General features: G+C 34.3%; 6 protein-coding genes and 1 non-coding gene across 7 annotated transcripts; 3 read left to right on the top strand and 4 right to left on the bottom strand.

Moving 5' to 3' along the window:
• Positions 1 to 519: 519 nt before the first annotated feature.
• PHYBLDRAFT_59129 (hypothetical protein) lies at positions 520 to 1299 on the top strand (the record flags this gene model as incomplete). Its single annotated transcript, XM_018440437.1, has 3 exons — positions 520 to 649; positions 805 to 989; positions 1213 to 1299. Coding segments are annotated over 3 exons (402 nt in total), but the record flags the coding sequence as incomplete, so codon positions are not given.
• Positions 1300 to 2762: 1463 nt separating this feature from the next.
• PHYBLDRAFT_59130 (hypothetical protein) lies at positions 2763 to 4423 on the top strand (the record flags this gene model as incomplete). Its single annotated transcript, XM_018440438.1, has 4 exons — positions 2763 to 2892; positions 3130 to 3180; positions 3792 to 4065; positions 4168 to 4423. The coding sequence occupies 4 exons, from the start codon at positions 2763 to 2765 to the stop codon at positions 4421 to 4423; spliced, it is 711 nt and encodes a 236-aa protein (XP_018298128.1).
• Positions 4424 to 4858: 435 nt separating this feature from the next.
• Positions 4859 to 5691, bottom strand: PHYBLDRAFT_59131 (hypothetical protein; the record flags this gene model as incomplete). Its single annotated transcript, XM_018440439.1, has 3 exons — positions 4859 to 5082; positions 5356 to 5402; positions 5519 to 5691. 3 exons carry the CDS (start codon positions 5689 to 5691, stop codon positions 4859 to 4861), a joined length of 444 nt encoding a protein of 147 aa, XP_018298129.1.
• A 1388-nt stretch (positions 5692 to 7079) lies between these two features.
• Positions 7080 to 8645, top strand: PHYBLDRAFT_59132 (hypothetical protein; the record flags this gene model as incomplete). Its single annotated transcript, XM_018440440.1, has 5 exons — positions 7080 to 7119; positions 7456 to 7479; positions 7814 to 7863; positions 8085 to 8094; positions 8458 to 8645. The coding sequence occupies 5 exons, from the start codon at positions 7080 to 7082 to the stop codon at positions 8643 to 8645; spliced, it is 312 nt and encodes a 103-aa protein (XP_018298130.1).
• Positions 8646 to 8810: 165 nt separating this feature from the next.
• PHYBLDRAFT_163137 (hypothetical protein) lies at positions 8811 to 10261 on the bottom strand (the record flags this gene model as incomplete). Its single annotated transcript, XM_018434737.1, has 5 exons — positions 8811 to 9493; positions 9690 to 9734; positions 9812 to 9871; positions 9934 to 10012; positions 10079 to 10261. 5 exons carry the CDS (start codon positions 10259 to 10261, stop codon positions 8811 to 8813), a joined length of 1050 nt encoding a protein of 349 aa, XP_018298131.1.
• A 3727-nt stretch (positions 10262 to 13988) lies between these two features.
• On the bottom strand, positions 13989 to 14061 carry PHYBLDRAFT_t39. Its single transcript has one exon. It is a non-coding gene; the product is annotated as a tRNA-Thr (tRNA).
• A 604-nt stretch (positions 14062 to 14665) lies between these two features.
• On the bottom strand, positions 14666 to 15387 carry PHYBLDRAFT_157439 (hypothetical protein). Its single transcript, XM_018433614.1, has 2 exons — positions 15354 to 15387; positions 14666 to 15287 (listed from the first exon to the last, which is right to left on the bottom strand). The coding sequence occupies exons 1-2, from the start codon at positions 15374 to 15376 to the stop codon at positions 14936 to 14938; spliced, it is 375 nt and encodes a 124-aa protein (XP_018298132.1). The 5' UTR covers positions 15377 to 15387; the 3' UTR covers positions 14666 to 14935.
• Positions 15388 to 19446: the final 4059 nt, after the last annotated feature.

Genomic DNA, 19446 nt, shown 5'->3' on the forward strand with positions numbered 1-19446 from the left:
ATATATCTGTTACTATTCTTTATCATATTATCTATTCATCTTATTCTTTATCAGCTACAATACATTTTAATAAAAAATTAAATGTATATATTTACACAATTATGCATTTCGTATGAGTCATTTTAAAAGATGTTGAAGTAAGAAAGACAATATAAAATAAATAGAGTTGATAAATAAAGTATCATATAAACCATGTAGTAGTATAAGGTAAACATACTTTACCTCTGGTATCTGATATGACACTCAAGATTCGCATTTTAAGAAGACTTTCATGGGTAAAAAACCCGATTTTTTTCCTAGTATGAGATTTCAGTATTGACATATTTTTCTCCTAAAAAGAAAAAACTGCTATTTTAAGTAATTTTTCAACTGCCTGGGCCTATAGGTCAGAGAATTTTTTCATTGGCTGTCCATATTAGGATCAGTTTAGTTTTTATACCATTACAGTTTATAGATTGAAAATATCTCAAATTTAGATTAGTGAGGGACAATCATTTAATAAATTAAATTACTGCAAAAGTAAAATGTAAACATCTTAAACTGCTGAAACACCCTATTATCAGCAATGAAGTGACCACAGACAAATCCTGTTTGATACAAAAATATAAGCATTACAGCAGCTTTGACAATTTGAACATTGAGAAGCAGAGTAAAAATCTTTGCATCAGCATTGATCAGAGCAATTGGTCATCAATTTTTCAGAGATAAAAGACTGTCTTTCTTGGGCAACAGAGAAACACATATTGTTTGCCAGTATGAAGACAATTGGCCACCACTAAGAGCATCATTGTATACTTGTATCAGTGACTGGGAGCAAGAACAGTAATGAAAAACTAGTTGGAGGATCTCATAATAGAGGCTGTCTGGTCCTGAACTACTTGTTTATGGAAAGCAAGACACTTCTTCTTGTATGTCTTCGATGCAAAGTTCGGCAGTTAGAGAGAAACATATGGTCTCAAAGAGGTAGAGATCGTGGAGAAGATGACGAAGTAAGTCATTTATGGCAAGTTGATCTATGGATTCAAGTGTATACAGAACTTTGTAAAAAGAAGTGGCAGCTTTAGTTATAGAATCAGGTTCAGTGTGTAAGTGGTCAGTGATGGGATAACGTGGTTTGAGGATGTTCTTTTGCACTTGGCATTCTGCAACTGTTTGCTTGAGCTATTTTGTGAAGATTTCTCAATTTTTTTGCCAATGTTTACTTGCATGCAGAGCAAGAATTTCCACTCTCTCCAACTGAACATATTGCAACTGTCTTTCAATAATGGGCAATTGGAAGTTTTGAGTAGGTTGTGGTGATCCAGACACTTAGATGTTGGATTTATCACATATAAGAACATATTCATATTGGGATAGCGTAGTAGCTATCATCTTATCAGTATAAAATATATATAAACAATTAAGTAATCAGCCCAATAATTATTACAGTTAGTACTGTAGATAATATCTTAAAGATTGTTAAGATAATTATATCATACTGCCAGATAAACTGTGTCAGATCGATATGGAGCTAATTTAGTAGAAAGTTCTAAAGCTCTAGTATAAAAGAGAAAAGAATAGCTAAGAGCTAAAGAAGTACAATTTATGACTTGATGTCATAATTGTAACACCAACACTAGCTAAGCAGTAAATACACTCTAATAACCAAATATAGTAAAGGAAGAAAGCCTTAAGAAACTAAGACGTAATGACAAGAGCAGATTGTGTTTTCTTATAAAAAGGGACACTTTTTATTTATGAATAAAGACAACTTATATATAGTCTCAAAGTATTTCTACGTCTCTATTATCAAATATTTTATTTTTCTATTGTTTTGTACCTGAAATACCACATGGCTATAAAAAACCAAATTACAAAGAGAAAAGCATATATTAATAATACTAAAGATTTTAAGGTCTGCATTTCAAAGGAATGAGAACAGATAGACCCAAAGTTTGGCACTGATCTTGTTGCCAGCATGCCTGATAGAATTAAGGCTGTAATTGCTGCTCGTGATGGAAACACCAGATATTAAACTTAAATTTTTCTTTTGTTTTTATAATATATATGCTATGCTTTATTGGAATATAAAATTTTAGATCTTTACGATGAATAGTGCAAGAGATATTTATAAAAGAGTATGATATATATAATATTGGGATAATTAAATACTATAAATTTTTGAAGACTTTTCTTGTACGAGTGTATATATTGTTGTTATTATTGTTATTATATTTATAGTTTTATCCAATTTTACTAAACCAGCTAATTCTTTGACATCTGCTAGATAAACTACTATTGGCTTCATTTGCCCATTGTTCATGACTAATATATTATTTATCAAACAAATTGCATAAATATTGATAAGGGCAAGCAGTCATCTCTTGTTGGCAAGCTTGTTCTCAAAGAAAACTACAAATTTTCCAAAGAAATTGTTGTAGACTGAAAAGTAGCTTGGCCCAATGTTGCAATTCTTACTTATATAAATCTGAAGTCTGATGTAATATCTCTCTCTTATACAATTATGGTTGAGTGCAGAGTCAATAAGACAATCATTTACAAATGCCTTACAACTTGTTTTAATAACTGTTTCAATTATACTATACTCTTCTCCTTTTGAATTGTAGAACTTTTGAAAAAGTTCTGAAAGATAATAAATGGTTGCAAAACTATCAAAAATTGTTCTGTTTTTTAAAGACTCACAGAACTCAATATCAGAATCAGTACCAACGTTACTATTTTCTCAGTCAATTGGTTAACCAGCAGAGAGATTGATATACTGAATGAGAGTTGTTGCTGTTGCTGTTGCTGTTGTTGTTGTTAAATTTTCTACTCTCATCTGTCAAATATGTGTCAAGTCAAGCATGATGCTGCCAGTGTTGATTCCAGTTGCTGAATTACTCTTCATTACTTGTGAGTATTCCCTAATTGCCCTCTTGACAGATCGTGTACTATATGCTATGAGGGGGCCATACCCTTCTATAATCATGGGATAGTGCTGCAGGAGGTGCTAGTTGATTGTAAAGAGCTTGAGCTGGACCTCTCCTTTAGCTAGCAAGGCTTCCAGATACATATTCCATGTGACAAGATTATTAAAAAAAAGATAAGTTAACACAAGTTATAAAACAATAATATTAATTATTATTAAAGCTTACGTTTTGATTAAGGTTTGTTCCTCTGCTGATAACTCTCAGCTCATGAGTAGGTTGCATATCTGCATCAGATCAAGCAATGTTTTGTAGGTAGCTTGGTCATAGTCACACTCTGTCACAAGTGTGAGGATAACAAACATGATAAAGTCAGCTTAGTCCACAGTCTGAAAGTATTCTGATCCATTATAATATTGATCTGTGCACTGTGGAAAGATATTGGAATGTTTTTTCTAATTGACACCATTAGAGTACTAATTTCTTTTTGAGCAGCAAGAGAGAGAGAGAAGGAGCTTTTCTATATTTGTCACACATGAACCTCCAAAATCTGTTTGGCAATGCCATAACAATTTCAATGTATTTCATCCAATGCAAAAAAGAACAGACCAGAGAAGGAATTAATTAATAAGAAGGAAGATTGATCAGTTAATCTTTTTTTGCTTGATAATAACATCTCATCGAAGTACTTGAAGCTTTTCAGTGTGCACACAGTGATAGTAAATAATATTCAGAAATATTGGCCATGGCCAGGAGATTGACCCACAACATGACAGATGTGACAGTCATCCTTACTCATATGACCTATATGACAAATCATCTTTTTCAGAGCTGGGACGTTTCCAGTTGTCATTAATATATAAACTTTTGCACTAATATCTTCAGATGTTATTCTCATAACTGTTTCACTGGCTAGAAGAACTAAAAGTTCTTTCATGATTGGCTCCAGAAATGACCAGAAGTCAGCAGATGCTTTGGGGATCAGAAATAATTGCAACTTGGATCATATTGCTGTGCTTGTATTGGATCATTACGGGAAGGTTGAAGTTGGTAAGGTAGACAATGATTATCAAATTTGGACACTATGGGGAGCAAACACATGGACAGATAACAAAATGACAATGACATTTTCACCTGAGAAAAGATGTTTCTTTGACTAGTATATCTGTCTATCAAAGATATTAGAAATGCTGTCATCAGTGTTTTTGTGTATGATGATGGTAATATAGTATTTCTTTTTTGATATGATCATTGGCCAAAGCAACTACAAGCTGTCTACTCAGAGGAAGTTGTATCATTATGCTTACAGGAACCAAATTGTCACTAGCATCTTAGCTTCTCTTGCTGATCTTGTAACAGACTTCATCACAATGAAAACATTCTATTTGCTGATTGATATTATACAGCATGCATCCCTTGCAACAGACATAATATGTGTCTTCTTTAATACTGAGAAAGTGGAAAAGAAGCTTGATATTAAAATGAAGAAAGCAAGCTATACACAAAATCACATTTGATATACTAAGAATATTATTAAATTATTTTATAAAGCTAATATATATTCTTTCTAAAAAGTTGTTATGATTTTAAACTCCGAAGATAATAGAAGTCCAAAGATCTATCTTTATATTTCTCTTATTCTTTACATATGTAATAGAGACAGCCAGAGCATAACTATAATGAAGCTTAATTAAGGATGTTTGTCTGGTATAAATATGATAATTTATTTAATATGAACTAGACTCACCTTTGTTCTCTTTGATAGCTATTAATCTGTTATGCATTTTGAGACATAGATCTGCATATGTTTTTCTACCTATTTTTTGTCACTCTTTTTGCTGAGCTACATCCAACTCTCTCAGATTCATAGGCGGGCAAGCCCTTTTGCAAACACAGACATTCAAAATATTCCAGATATTTTCAATTGCACTTCAATCTGAACTTCTTAATGGTCAGTCAAGAACATTCAGACTAAGCTCTTTTCTGTATTTCTTTGATATGTTTGCAGTATGTGATGGCATGTTATCTTCTTGAAACATATATGTTTTTATATCATTGTTTGATAGGGCATGATAGTATAGCTTAAAGACAGTTTCTATAATCTCTACATAAACTTTTGTATTTATGATGATCTTAACAACTGCAAGTAGTTCAACTCCTTCAGTGATAATACAGTCTTGTATAATCACAGATCCTTTATTTTCTTATACTTTTTATTAAACACAGTCTGTGCAAAGTCTCTCATCAGGCTTTCTTTATGAAAAAGCTTTTCCATTTACTATAAAAAGAGAAAAATTTGATTCATCACTCTATACAACTGTCTTCCACTCTTTTTTTCAGTTGATTCTTTCTTTTGCCCATTTGTGACAAATGGCCATGTCTTTTTCAGTTAGTTAAGACTTTTTTGCTGCAGCACAAAAGAATATGCACAGATTATGCAGTTCTTTACTGTCTGTATTTTCAGAGATGTAATGACTAGTTAAATTTCTAACACCTCTTGCAATATTCAATAAATACTAGTGCTTATCACTTCTTATAACCCTATTTAAATGACACTTGCCTTTAGAATTAAAACACTTTGGTCTTCTTTAACAAAGCCAGTTTTCTTATACTTTTTTATTATATTGCAAAGAGATTCTACAGGTATGTCTTTGGAGCTGAAGATTTCTGGAATGAACATTCCAGCTTTATACATCTCAATCATAATAAACTTCTCAGTAGTTGAAAACCTCTTAAGCTTATGGGAGCAGTTGCCTTTATTTTGGTTTGAATTTGCAAGTGTCATGATTATAAGATTATAGATTAATATAAGTGTGGAATGAGATTGCAGATAAAGAGGAGTAAGCAGATTTTAAAGTTATGAAGACTTTTTTTTGAAGAATTATAGGCCTTCTGGAAAATGACAAACTTCTTGATAATTTTTATAAACTTGAGATTTTTGGCATTTTCATAGTCAGCAACAGAAGCAGAAGCACTGAAGGCATATGTTGTAAATGAGTATTGACTACTGCTGTAATTGAGAATAAGTCTGAAGGAAATAATATAAGGCCTCAGCTATTCCAGTCAAAGGTGTCTACCGATTACTTTATTATTTAACACACAGGTTTAGCATGCATGATAGTGATTATATTTCATATGATGATATCACCATAATATGGGATACATCAGTGGATTATTATAAGCATAATTATAACTCATAAACACATTTACTTTCGATGTTAATACTTCATTGGGACTACACACATTTATATAATTAATCATACATTAATTATCCCAAGATCACGTTGCTCTGATTAAGGCTCAGATAGGATCGATTACCTGACCTCAGTCATATAATTTTCCCAATCCAAAACAATATAAATAGCAGTAGTAGTTCAGTATAGGAACCTCGTCAAACTTTGATACAAAATCCTTTCTCAATAAACAAAACCTACACAAGTTCTCACGAATCTTCGTTCCTAATTTCAAATCTTGAATTCTTCCTCTTAAAAACTTCTTCAACTTCAACCACCACAACAGCATAGATTAATTTAGAAAGAGTATTTTTAATATTTTTGACAATTTCTATATATATTAAATTGTTGTCTGTAGCAACTTTCTGATGAAAGTCATACTTAAATAAAGTAAATAATAGTTAGTATATTGAATGTATTTACATATTTATCTTTCTTAATAAAGACTATTATATTTTTAGAAAAGAAAAAAAAACAAAGTCCAGATGAGAAGTATAGTGAGACTTTGTTTATTGATAAAAAGAAATATCATTCTCTATTGCTATTTGCTATGTGAGTTTATATAGACATTGCGTATGTATTTAGAATAATGATATGAGCATATCATGTGATATCTGTTTTCTTATATCATAGATAGTATATTGTTAAGTTATTACCCACGCTCTTGTTTGAGTGATTAGTGATGTTGACTAAGATGTGTGACCTTGTTAACAGTATATTCTTTATTTAATGATAGTATGAGAAATAATATATAATTGATACTAGTTGCTTATTTAATATGTCTTTGTCTTATTGTCTGTGCACTCTATTTATATTTTACAATTATGTTGGATACAACAAGTACAATGTAAAATATAAATATAAGTCTTATAAATAGACTTATTTAATATAGAAAATTGATATAGATATAAGCATCTTGGTTATTCTTTCTTTATAAATTATGCCACTATTCTTTTTAATGGAGAACTTTCAGACAGCAAGTGAAGCTCGTATTTAATAAAAAGCATCTTTGATTCTATCTAAAAACTATTCATAAACTTGACAATCCCAAGTGGTCTTGATTCTACGACTTAGTTACAAGTGCCAGAAAAGAAATATAAGATTAAGACTTGACATTTTGACTTTGTTAAAATAAAAGGAAGAACAATCCAGATCAGAAACAATAGAACAAACCCAGATCTGAGACAGTGTTGTTCGCAATTTGGATTGGTCTTCCTTTTATTATAACAAAGTCAAAAGGTCAAACCTACTGGTGATCAAGAAGTGTATGTAAAATCAAAGAGAGGATAAAAGATGCTTTTTGGTGTTCTATATAGAGTTTATGGAGTTAGAAAGCCTAAGTAAAAGACGAGATCATAACAATTTTTATATGCAGAGTTTGTTACAATTTTCACTGCTTAAAGATGTAATAATTTTACTAGTAAAAGTGTAAAGGACTTGTCACGTGATTCTGTTTTTTCTTTAAACCTATTTTATTTCTTATGTATCAAAATAAATGGTCAAACCAGAAAATATAAACCAGTGATCTCGGAATATAGAACGCCTGTACAGTCCTAGACTTTAAGTAAATGACTGCTGTTTATTGATAGAAAGTGAATTGTCTTATATAGTTTCTAAACTAATACTGTGCATTATCCACAGTAGTTATTATATTATATTTAACGTAAATCTTAGGGGACAGGGGGTTTTTGGATGATGGGGACAGGGTGTTACACAAGCTTATAGTGAGTAGTCCGGCAGATAATTAGAGGCGTGACTACTTTTAACTTGTCCGGCAGACATCCATCGTTTCTGTGTGTAACACCCTGTCCCCATCCAGTATAATCACTTGTCTTTATTCACTAAGAAAAATCATGCAAAAGTGGAAGAACATTTGTCCGTAACTTTTCATTTTCATTTTTATTTATTTTTAAAAAATTCATAACTCGTTCAAAAAAATAGATAGAAATATGAGAGTAAGATAGTTGGTTTCGTTGATTTTTTTTGCATAAAGTGAGTATTTGTTTGTTTTGTAATATTTTTTGAATCACGTTTAATGAGTGAATTACAAAAGTTCTGTACATTTCATTTGTGAAAGATTGAACAAAAAAACAACAATTTGAAAATATTAGTAAAAATCACTTGCAAATGCTTTATATCAATAGAAAATAGTAAAAAATCGTTTCAGTAAAAGTTTTAGACCATATTATTATGTAGAAAAGATATTTATTAGCAAAAACAATCTATCTCAAATGGTTAAAAACGTGAAAAAAAGTGTATATTTTGCTTGTTTATTCAACCAAAACATAATAAATTAACTTCAAATTTTGGATATAGAGATGTACGTATTTTTTCAGCAATACGGCAAAATATCCAAGCTTTAGCGTTCGAATTAAGACAGAAATCTATCAAAAGCTATGCGTCGTTTCTGTTTTACATCTTTTATGGTAAAATTCACGTCTGTGATTGGATGAAGATCTTAATCAGATTGCTTATAAATGCACAGACTTTGTACTCCAAAAAATAAAAGCCAATTATATAGTCTTCCAATTAGTTGGATGCCAATAATATTCGTATCTGGGTTTTACATGTAACATTAAAATTAAAGACAGACTGGGTGCAATTGTGTTTGTTAAAAAATTAAAGAAAAAAATAGGAGTAAAGTATATTAAAAGATAGAAAGATAGATAAGTTATATATGTGTGAGGTCAATAATATCGGAAGAATTTACGGGAGAATTTGTAGGAGATTTAGTGGCAGTAGTAGTAATTGTAGTAGTTGTAGTAGTGGAGGGTAAAAGATAAGACTTGTTCTTTGGGAACTGACCCCAATGATTCCAACTTGTGGAAAAGCAGTCAATGATACTCCCTCTACGGATAGCATCAAAATACAGCGCATTTACCTTAGGCCAGGACCGATGTACATGAGGCTTCACTTTAATTGTTGTCCAGTGGCACCCATGTACATGGTGCAAGACCATCGGCAATGGCTTTCTTTTGAGAGGCTTCCGATCATGGAGGGGAAGGAAAGTTACAGGCAAGACGCTCCGATCGTCCGAGTACACACAAACAGGCTCGTTATAGGTGTCAGCTATTATCTGAGCACAGTCTGGTGCAGAGAACCACATAGAGGAAGGGCAAGATGGGATATTTTCCCCAAGAGCAGGGTCAATCTCGGAGCCAAAGGCAATGACCTCTGTCACTTCAGCAACATCCATGCCAAAGTTGTGCTCGTAAAGTTTACCGTGGGTTGCCATCGTGGCCAACATCTTCTTCACCAAAGGAAACTGATCCTCTCCACCCTCTTTCAGGTGTGAAAATACACGGAAACCGCACCAACCATTGGACTTGGGGTTAAACGTCAACAAAATGGTGGCTTAGTCGATTTGAGCAGGCAGAGCAAAGTCATGCACATTTTTGTTTTGTTTTTTTCGGACTAGGCAAATCGTATCAGTAGTTGTCTTGGAGATGTTTAGGTTTTTTAATTCCAGAGGAATATTTTTCAGCTAAGAAGAAACAAAAAACAATGTAACATTTAGCATTTAATTTTAGTAAAATATCTTATCGGTTACCTTCTTCGAGAGGCTCTTGCTTTTTAGCGAAATTGGTTGTTTTAGCTATAGAGAAAACATGCAATGTGTGAGCAAACCATACAAAATATTTTGTGATTCATTTATAAGTTATCAAAAATTACCTTCTTCGAGAGGCTCTTGTTTTTCAGCGAATTGGGTTTCTTTTTTTATTTCTTTTATGACTAGAAATAGTAAGCATTAGATATTACATTGTAATTTCACAAAAAAAACAATTATAAATTACTTTTTTTGAGAGGCTCTTCCTCTAAGAACTCCTTCATCACTTCTTTAAGTCCTTCTTTCAAAATACTTCTGATATCATTCTAAAGAAATAAAGAATAAATATGTATTAGATTGTGAAATCATGTTTGTGTATGTTGCATGTTTACTTTGTTCTTTTGCACAAGGAGATGTCTGTGCTTGTGACGGACAAAGTCCTTTGGGAGAGCAGTTTTCCTTTTGACGTGCTTAGGTCTTCCAGGAGCTTTGACCTCACTTGCCAAAGGAAATACAACATTTGGATGGTCAATTATTTCACCAGCATTGTCAACAAGTTCATCAACCATTGCCATAAGATTCTGGACTTGTTAATTCCCTTCACACTGACGAAACAATTGTTCAAGCTTTGTTATACATTTCACCCACGGGGCAGGCTTTTCAACGTCGATTTTCTGTAGAGAAACGTCACATTCCAGTTGCTTCAAACGTTCACCCAAAGAAGAAGACAGAATCCATCTTTCAGGAATGTCTGATAATAGCAACATACGATCTCTTGGCAGATCATGGCGACAAGGAAGACCAAACACCACTTTTACTCTGCAATTGCAAAGCTCACCAGGTACAACCTCTTCTAGAAGCTCAGCACGGATGGTGATCAAACCAATTCTGGAGACGTGGTGAATCAATCCACGGAGGCGAGGTTCATGGTATATTCTGGCATCTGTGATAGTTGCCTCATTCAACTCAAGGTCCTGATAGTCGCCCTCGAACTGGAGAAGATAGGAGCAAATTTGCTCAAATGAAGAGTTCAATGACTGAAGAGCCGAGATTTTTCTTTTCAGAGCATTATGGCCACTCTCGACACGTTGTGTTGTCACACAGTCAAAATGTTTTAATTGACTAGTGAGGTAGCCAGCCCACTTTTCCTTGCACGGCATCCACTCATCTTCAAAGTACTTTTCTAGAGTTCTTTTTTCTACAACCTTCGTAGAATCATCATCATTGTCTTCTAGCTGCTCTTTACTTTGGAAATCTTTCCGAGATGCCAGCGATTTGAAAAGCTCAAGATTTTCATCAAAGACATCGCGTTTATCTCCGAAGATCATTTTGTTGACTAAATGTGTGCACAACTCTTTTTCTTTTCCTGGCTTCATTGTTTTTTTTTGCCATTTTGGCAATGTTGTTGATCATATGCCAACCACACAGAAGCTTCTTGGCCAAGGGGAACTCGGAATCAAGCGCATTCATCAATGCTTTACATTTGTCTGTAACAAATATAGGGGCTTTATCAACCCCCTCCAAAACAATTGCTTTCAGAGACTTCACAAACCAAACATAGCTCTTCTCTGTCTCATCGGCTACCCATGCAAAGGCCACAGGAAAGCTCTTCAACCTTTCTCCACCTAGGTTACTGACACCCTCTACGCAAACCAATGGCATCTTCGCGCAGTTTGTCTTGTATGTAGCATCCACAATAAAGACATCGGGGAAACGTCGAGCTCTCTTGATCATTATATCATTCGTAAAAAATATATGAGTGAGTCTATTTCTCTCATTAAACTCGTAGAGAACGGAAAATCCCTTTGCTTCCATTGTTCTGATGAGCTCAGTAGCGCCATGGGCAGACTCCTCATCACCACGAGTAGCACTGTACTTGAGATTGTTGATATCGCTGATCCTCAGCTTTCTCATTCCTGTCACCTTGTCACTTGTTGCCTTCTGAACATCACGGGACTTGGCGTGATTCTCCAACATTTTCTTTGCAATAGTGGCATCTTCAGCAGTCAAAAGAGACATTCTTCCTTGGTGAGAAGAAGCCAAATTCTCAGGGGTGACAGGGTGGTTGTGGCAATGTTCGTTTTCCCCATAGGCGGGCAAAGGAAGATATCTTTCGCTCTTCTTCTTATAAGAAAATCTTAAGAGATAGGGGCATCCAGTAAGAGAAGAGTTGGGCGTCTTCTTTCTTTTCTCATCACTTATATTGCGCTTGTCACGATAAACACCAGCCTTTGAACAAGCAATGTGAAGAATAGGGAATTTTCCGTCCTTAATCTTAACGGTGAAGTTATTAGAAAGGGCATAATCGTTTACGGCTTGAAGAACACTCTGCTTGTCAGGATAACCATTCTCGGGGAATGAGAGAGTTGTTTTAAGCGAGTACATCTTCTCAATAGGGGTATTGAAGTTGGTGTTCATATTTAATAAAAGAGCACTGTAGTTATATAAGTATTTTTATTGATTCATGTATGCAATGTACGCAATGTATGCAATGTATGCAATGTACATAACATAAAAAAGGCATCATATCTTGTTATTTGGAAATATTATTTTTTATTCTTACAACTAAATGTTAATGACTTTAAGAAAGGGGGTGTTTTTATTTTTCCCGGGAAATTGGAATGATCTAAAGATGGGGACAGGGGTGTGCTTATAAAGAATGGGGACAGGGGGTTCTTCAAGACACTTTATAGCCGGGCCTCGGACTCGCAGTCACCTTAAATTGTGCGGTGCCGTTACCCCCCGTCCCCATAGCCAAAAACCCCCCGTCCCCTAAGATCGCTGTATATTTAAATAAAAGAAGAGTTATTATACTGCGGATAATTCTCAGGAAGATGTTACTGTCAAGTCTTGACTGGGTGTATCTTTCTATTATTTTAACTTGTATAAGTTTTGATAATAGATTACTACCAACTAGAACGTTGTGAATAAATAGAAACAGATAGGAATATAGAGAATTGAATGCTTTTTATTGATATAAATCTTGGAGTATTTATACAGATTTCTTAAAAGTGAAACTATCTAATCCAATTATTTTACTCAAGACATATTGGTTTTACATTTATGGAAGGCTATATAATATGTCTTGGTTAACAAAGGGAGGAACCAATCAATATAACATTGAGAGTATATGTTAAAAGGAATAACCAATTGGATATCTGACTTAAGGATTTCTATCTATGATGTCAACTCTGACAAAGAGGTACTATGGTTAATCATCTTCAGATTTTGTTGTTTCTGATCTGGGATGGTCTTCCTTTTACTATAGCAAAGTCAAAAGGTCAAACCCACTGGGGATTGGAGAATATATGTAAAATCAAAGAGATGATAAAAGGTCTTTTTTATTGATAGGAATTGAATTGTCTTATATAGTTTTCTAAACTAATACTGCACATTATCCGCAGTAAACTATTATACTCTATTTAATTACAAGAGAAGTTCTTTTACTACAGTTGATGCTCAGAAGATATTACTGTGATTAATCTTTACAAGACATTACTGCAGTTCGTTATCTATGAGGTATCTTTGACACACAGAACTGCTGCGGCCAATTATCCCGATTTCTTGGATTCATCAAAATAATGTCCTGTCGTTCCTGATCTGAGTTGGTCTTCCTTTTACTATAACAAAGTCAAAAGGTCAAACCCACTGGGGATCAAGGAGTATACGTAAAATCAAAGAGAGAATAAAAGATACTTTTTATTGATATGAATTGAATTGTCTTATATAGTTTTCTAAACTAATACTGCGCATTATCCGCAGTAGTTATTATTTATATTTAATTAAAGAAATAGTCATTATACTGCGGTTAATGCTCAGGAAGATATTACTGCACATAAAGAAGTACTGCGGTTAACTATCTTCAGATTTTATGGATTCATCAAAATAATGTCCAACAGTCCGACAATGTCTAACAACAGTAAAAACGTGTCGGACATTATTTTGATAAATCCGAGAAATCGGGATAATTGACCGCAGCAGTTCTGTATGTCAAAGATACCTCATAGATAACGAACCGCAGTAATGTCTTGTAAAGATTAACCACAGTAACATCTTCTGAGCATCAACCGCAGTAAAAGGACTTCTCTTGTAATTAAATATAGTATAATAGTTTACTGCGGATAATGCACAGTATTAGTTTAGAAAACTATATAAGACAATTCAATTCCTATCAATAAAAAGTACCTTTTATCCTCTCTTCGATTTTACATATACTCTCCGATCCCCAGTGGGTTTGACCTTTTGACTTTGCTATAGTAAAAGGAAGACCATCCCAGATCAGGAACGACAAACAACAAAAAGTGCCCGATGGCTGGATTGAACAACCGACCTCTTGTTTACAAGACAAGCGCTACTACCACTGAGCTAAACGGGCATTTGATATAGTCACGTGTGTTGTAAGTAAATTTCGCGTTTGGCTATATCGTGGTGTCTGGTACTGGAAGGTCAGTCTGCTTGGTGGGTTTGTCTGGTGGTTTGTTGTGATGTATCGTCCTGGATATGAGAGGCTGACGTCAACGGTTTGTTGATGTGGTGCTGTGCCCTCGGTGGTAAGAGGAGAATTTTTCCGTGCACAGGAAAAATCTCGTTTCCATTCCCTGTTCCTTCGACACACAATATACACTACGGCGGGATGAATGACAGTTGGGCCGAAAGTAGGCACATAACTGCCATTTTTTTGGTCGAAACCCAATAAAATCTCCGCCGTTTGTTATAAGATGGTAATGTCATTCGTAGCAATTTAAAAAAGTAACATGAAAACACTTTTTTTGTTGCTGTACAATATTTTCAATACTGTAAAAAATGTTTGTAAGTTGTAATGACCACTTTGAGTATTGAAATATATGTTTTATTGAATATCAAAGATGTCAACAATTATTAAGATTAATAATTTTTGGAATGTGTGAACGAAATAGTAACATAACTGCCATTTTTTTATTTTTTAAACTACGTTCTTTTTTTTTAGATATTCTTTTTATCTTGATGAATTGGCAATTTGATTTTATTTAAATCGCGTAATGGCGTATAGAGCATATAGGGAATGAAGAGAAAAGCATAAGGTGTATAGAGAATAGAAAAAAAACCGGAGTATATAAAGAAGAAAAGAAAGACGGGGCATATAGAGATTAAAAAAAACATAAGAAATAGAGAAAATTAAAAAAAGAATATAAGATACAAGAATGATATAAAAAATATAAAAGATATAAGGATATAGAGCATATAGAAAAATAAGATAAAAATAAAAAGAATTACAGAATGGAAAGATTGCCTTTAGTAATGCACATGTTGTTGTTAAAGATATAATAGAGCGCAATTACATAAAACTGGTTTCCATTCGGTGGGTATTGAACCAGACCAACTTGATAACAAATGTCATTTACACTTATAACTGCATAAGTTGGTTGCGTTTGGTGGCCTAGTGTACGGGTGCTTTGTGACCGTTGTTTGACGATAGGTACTGATGAGTCATGACCAGCCGCGTCATGTTCCTTCATGACCTCCACGAAAGCAAGAAAGTGTGGGAAGCCATAGAAATCTACATGCTGAAAGTAGAACTGTACTGTACCGACGAGCCAGCTGTGAACAATTACATTACGGTTGCTAAAATAAATAAATAAATAGAATGTAAGCAACTTTTGATTGTATATCGAAAAATATTATACTTACTTTCTATAGGGGCAAGTAAACATCACGTAATGGTTGCCACGGCTGGTCTCGTTTTTCTTTCTTCGGTACATGCATGAGGAATATACAGTCGAGTCCATCCACAGACGTGCAGCTACAACAACAACAGAGTCACCAAACTCGTGGCCAGTCAAGCCTGTTGTTCTCTGGTAGTATTTCAATAAAGCTTCCTTCACACTAGGGCTGCCTACACCTTCCACCGAATCATTGTTCAAATTAACAAACTGATGAAACGGCTCCCACAACTGCGCACCACTAGGATCATTAGGAAGGTCCATATAGCTCTCTCTTCCATATGGCTTTGGCTGAATGAGGTTGATTTCATCACAGATGCTGATTGCCGTGCTGGTATAATTGTGAATTGCAAATCGCTCGACGAGAAAACTGGCGTTTCGGCCACCCTTTGATTTGGACTTTATCAATTTCGAGAAGACGCCAATTACTCTCTCCATTGAGCAAGTGGAGTAGCATCGCAGGGGGCCTTGCTGCTTGATGATATAGGGTATATGGACCAGGTAATGTTGCACTGGTCGGAAAACACTACGAGACAGGGTATTATTCTGGACTTGTTGGTATAAAAACGAGTGCCAGTGCTTGAAGTATCTATTATTAATATTTAAAAAATGGTAACAATCAGCTATTTGTAATGATAATATATGAGACGTATAATAACTTACGACTCCATCTCATCAAGCAATTCTGATGTCAACATCCATTGCAAGGCAAGTGCGCAACCTTTCACGAGAGATAATAGAGCTGTTTTGACAGCCCTATTTGGTAAATAAGGCACGACTAAAGTGGGGACAAGGTATAAGAGAAAGTCAAGCCAGTCCACTGCATGAGTACCATCGATCTTGGCAAATACGTTGTCGAAACTGCCTTGAAATGAGGTGGGTATATATTTTCGTGAGCTGGTAATACAGTTTCCGATTGTTACAAGGTCTGCTCTTGGTATATGAAAAGGGTTTTTGGTGGTATTGAGGGTATTGTCTGGATGGGTATAATAAAATTTGGTTTCCTTTGTGAGGGTGACGGTAATCAGGTCATACACAAGCTTTCCAATCCCTCTTGCAATTAAATGAAGTTCATCTAATGCAAAAAATGATGATCCAGAGAAGGTTGAGAGTTGGGTATATATGCTCGGCTGGTATATGTTCTTCGACTATTACAAGCAGTTATTTAGTATGAAAAAAAGATGGCTAATTGAACATTTGTATACTTACAGGGTTGCCTACTTTGAAGTCTTCCAAAGGTCTTAACCGGGCGGAAATGTCATCAAAGTACATGCCATGCCATCTGTTAGTAGGGCATTTGCCTTTGGTCTCACAAAAACGGCAACCAAATAAACTTGTATGGGAACCAATGTGGGCCATATCAGCTACAGCTGGAATATCGCCAGAAGCAAGCAGAAGATAGACCTTGGATCTGCAAAGCTCCACTCCATTGTGCTTGACAACCAAGCCATGTGCCTCAAGATCTCGCAATTCATTGATGATGGGTATAAGAAAGGAGTCCAAATGAGTTGGCTTCTTGGGGCCAGGCAAGATTGCCAGTTGCAAAAGGTATTTGTTGGTATATCTAAGTATTTTATTAGTAATTTTTTTTAAAAAAAAATGTAATAATAATAATAAATAGTAATAAATTAATTAATTATCTGATGGATGGGTCTAGGTTGAATATTATGCAATGGATGATGGTATATGAGTTTTTGCCTTTCTTTTGATTGACAAACCCATCGGTATAAAGCCCAATGGCAATATCATCGGGATTGGAGAACAGGCCCTGCTGCACCAACTGCTTGTAATTGTCACCATCAAAAATGTTGGTTAGCTGACCAGCTACAGATTCCCGGTTTGCTCTGTAACAGAGGAGTTCTCTTGTGGCTGGATCTGCCAACATTTGAGAAAGCATATCCCCAACTGACATAAGTTTCATACTGGCGGCTGGTGTCTGACTTTGATAGGGATCAGTCTTGTATCGCGGTTTGCCACAGTCAACACAAGATTCCTGGTCGTCATTAATGCCATACAATCGACAACCACTAGAGCAGACATCATACTCATGGCCCTTGACACTTGACTTTGACTTGAGCAAAGCATCAACAGTTTCGCCATGACTGATCTTAGCCCCAGGTTCTAAAAAAAACGATATCACTACATGTTAGTGATCTGGAATTAAAGTACAAGGTAACAGAAAATATAATATTTTACCCATCATTATATTGTCATGGTCTCGGATGACAGTGTTTATAAATTGAACAATGTCTCTATATGCTGCTCTAGCAATTCTATGCTGTAGCATCAATTGAGACAGATGAATACTCATCAACTCGGCCTTGGTAAAAGTATTTGTACTGATTCGGCTGCTGTCGTAAATGTGAGCTTCACCCTCACTGTCCTCAAAATTACATGCACACTTATATGAAATAGTATTATCAAGCTCCATAGACTCCATAGTATATTCTGTAATACATTATTTAGTAATTGGAAAATAAATAATACAATTACAGCTCTTTTCATTACCTGAATTGCTAACAGATTCATCTTCATTACTAGTATCATTTTCGTCATGGTACATGTCAACATCATCCAGAATAGACTGGTCAATTTCAGTCATTGTTGCTGAATCTCCTCTGTGAATTCTCTTGTGGTTTTGCAGCTTCTGGTAGTTATCAAAAAACAAGACACATTGATCACATTGGTATTGCTGTGTAGATATTCTATCTCTCTGCTGGCTGGCATTGGAAGAAGACATATTGGTTGGGTTGGTACGTATGTAATATATAAAATAAAGCTGCGAAGAGGATTTTGGTGCTATTTATTAAATGTAAAAGACATCTTTATATACTCTTTATTTTTTAACCAAAATGCTTGCGGCTCTTTTTCTTTTTCTCTCTCATAATGATGATATAGCAATGATTACAGTAATGTCAATGCTAGGTGAAACACCTGTCAGTAAATAATTCCCGTGGTTGGAAAGATTCTTCTTCATTAATAATTATGATGTAAGTTAAAATACTTCTTGGTTGACAAGGGGGTACCATTAAAAGAGCACCGGTGAAACAGACACGTACTCTTTACTTGTGAGCAATTAGATATTCTTTGGGCTTTATAAAGAGGTATATGTATACTTAGGATAATTAATGACCAAATAATTTATGTTTTTTTTTTAAATAAATTATCAATTACTCTCTAATACCAAAGGCAAAGAAAAACAGCCTTCTAATAATTAACAGTTAAAAAAAAGTAGTACTGTCTAAACACATTGGTAGAAAAGACATATTTATATTATCTGTGTTGTACTAATAATATTTTTGAGATAGTGAATATATATTTAGCTAATAGCATTATTTTCTTGTTTATGTATAAAACTTAAATAAATAGATATAGATAATGAGGGCTATAGTCTGATACTCTTTTACTGACATCATCAAGATAAGCACTACTGATCGAAAGGGATGTTAATTGAAAGTGCCGATGTGAGTTAAAGCACACCTTTTTCAAAAATGTACGGTTTCAGTCAAAAATGCCCCTTGGTAAATAATAGTAATGACAGTTAAAATTATTTTTATCTTTGATGACATCATCAATCAAAAGTTTTAGTCGATAATGATAATAAGTATGATATGAACTTGAGTATCATAACATTTACTTTAATGTTGATAAAAAGGGGCTAATTAACTATATGATGTCCAGATGTTATATAGCTACTGTAGAGTATATTTAAAGTTATAATTTTAACTGGTACAGGGTTTTGTCATCGAGAACTTTAACCAAATTTCATGCTATATCTGCAATATGTATAGAGTTATATTATTATATCATATACTTTAAAACGTTTAATATGTAGACGGTGCAAAGTATGAACATTTATACATATAATATTGATTTAAAGTCTAATTCATTTTATCTTTATATTTCTTACAGTTTTGTTGTGTCGACACGGAAAGACTGTATCATGTTCACATGAGCTACTGCAGACAGGTGCAGACAGGTGCATACAAGTGCATAAGCATCCCTTCTTTTATATGTTTTGTTTGTACATCTGTCTGTATCTTTTTCATATAAATAGCTAT

Source organism: Phycomyces blakesleeanus, assembly GCF_001638985.1.
Source record: "Phycomyces blakesleeanus NRRL 1555(-) unplaced genomic scaffold PHYBLscaffold_2, whole genome shotgun sequence".
Taxonomy (NCBI): Eukaryota; Fungi; Mucoromycota; class Mucoromycetes; order Mucorales; family Phycomycetaceae; genus Phycomyces; species Phycomyces blakesleeanus.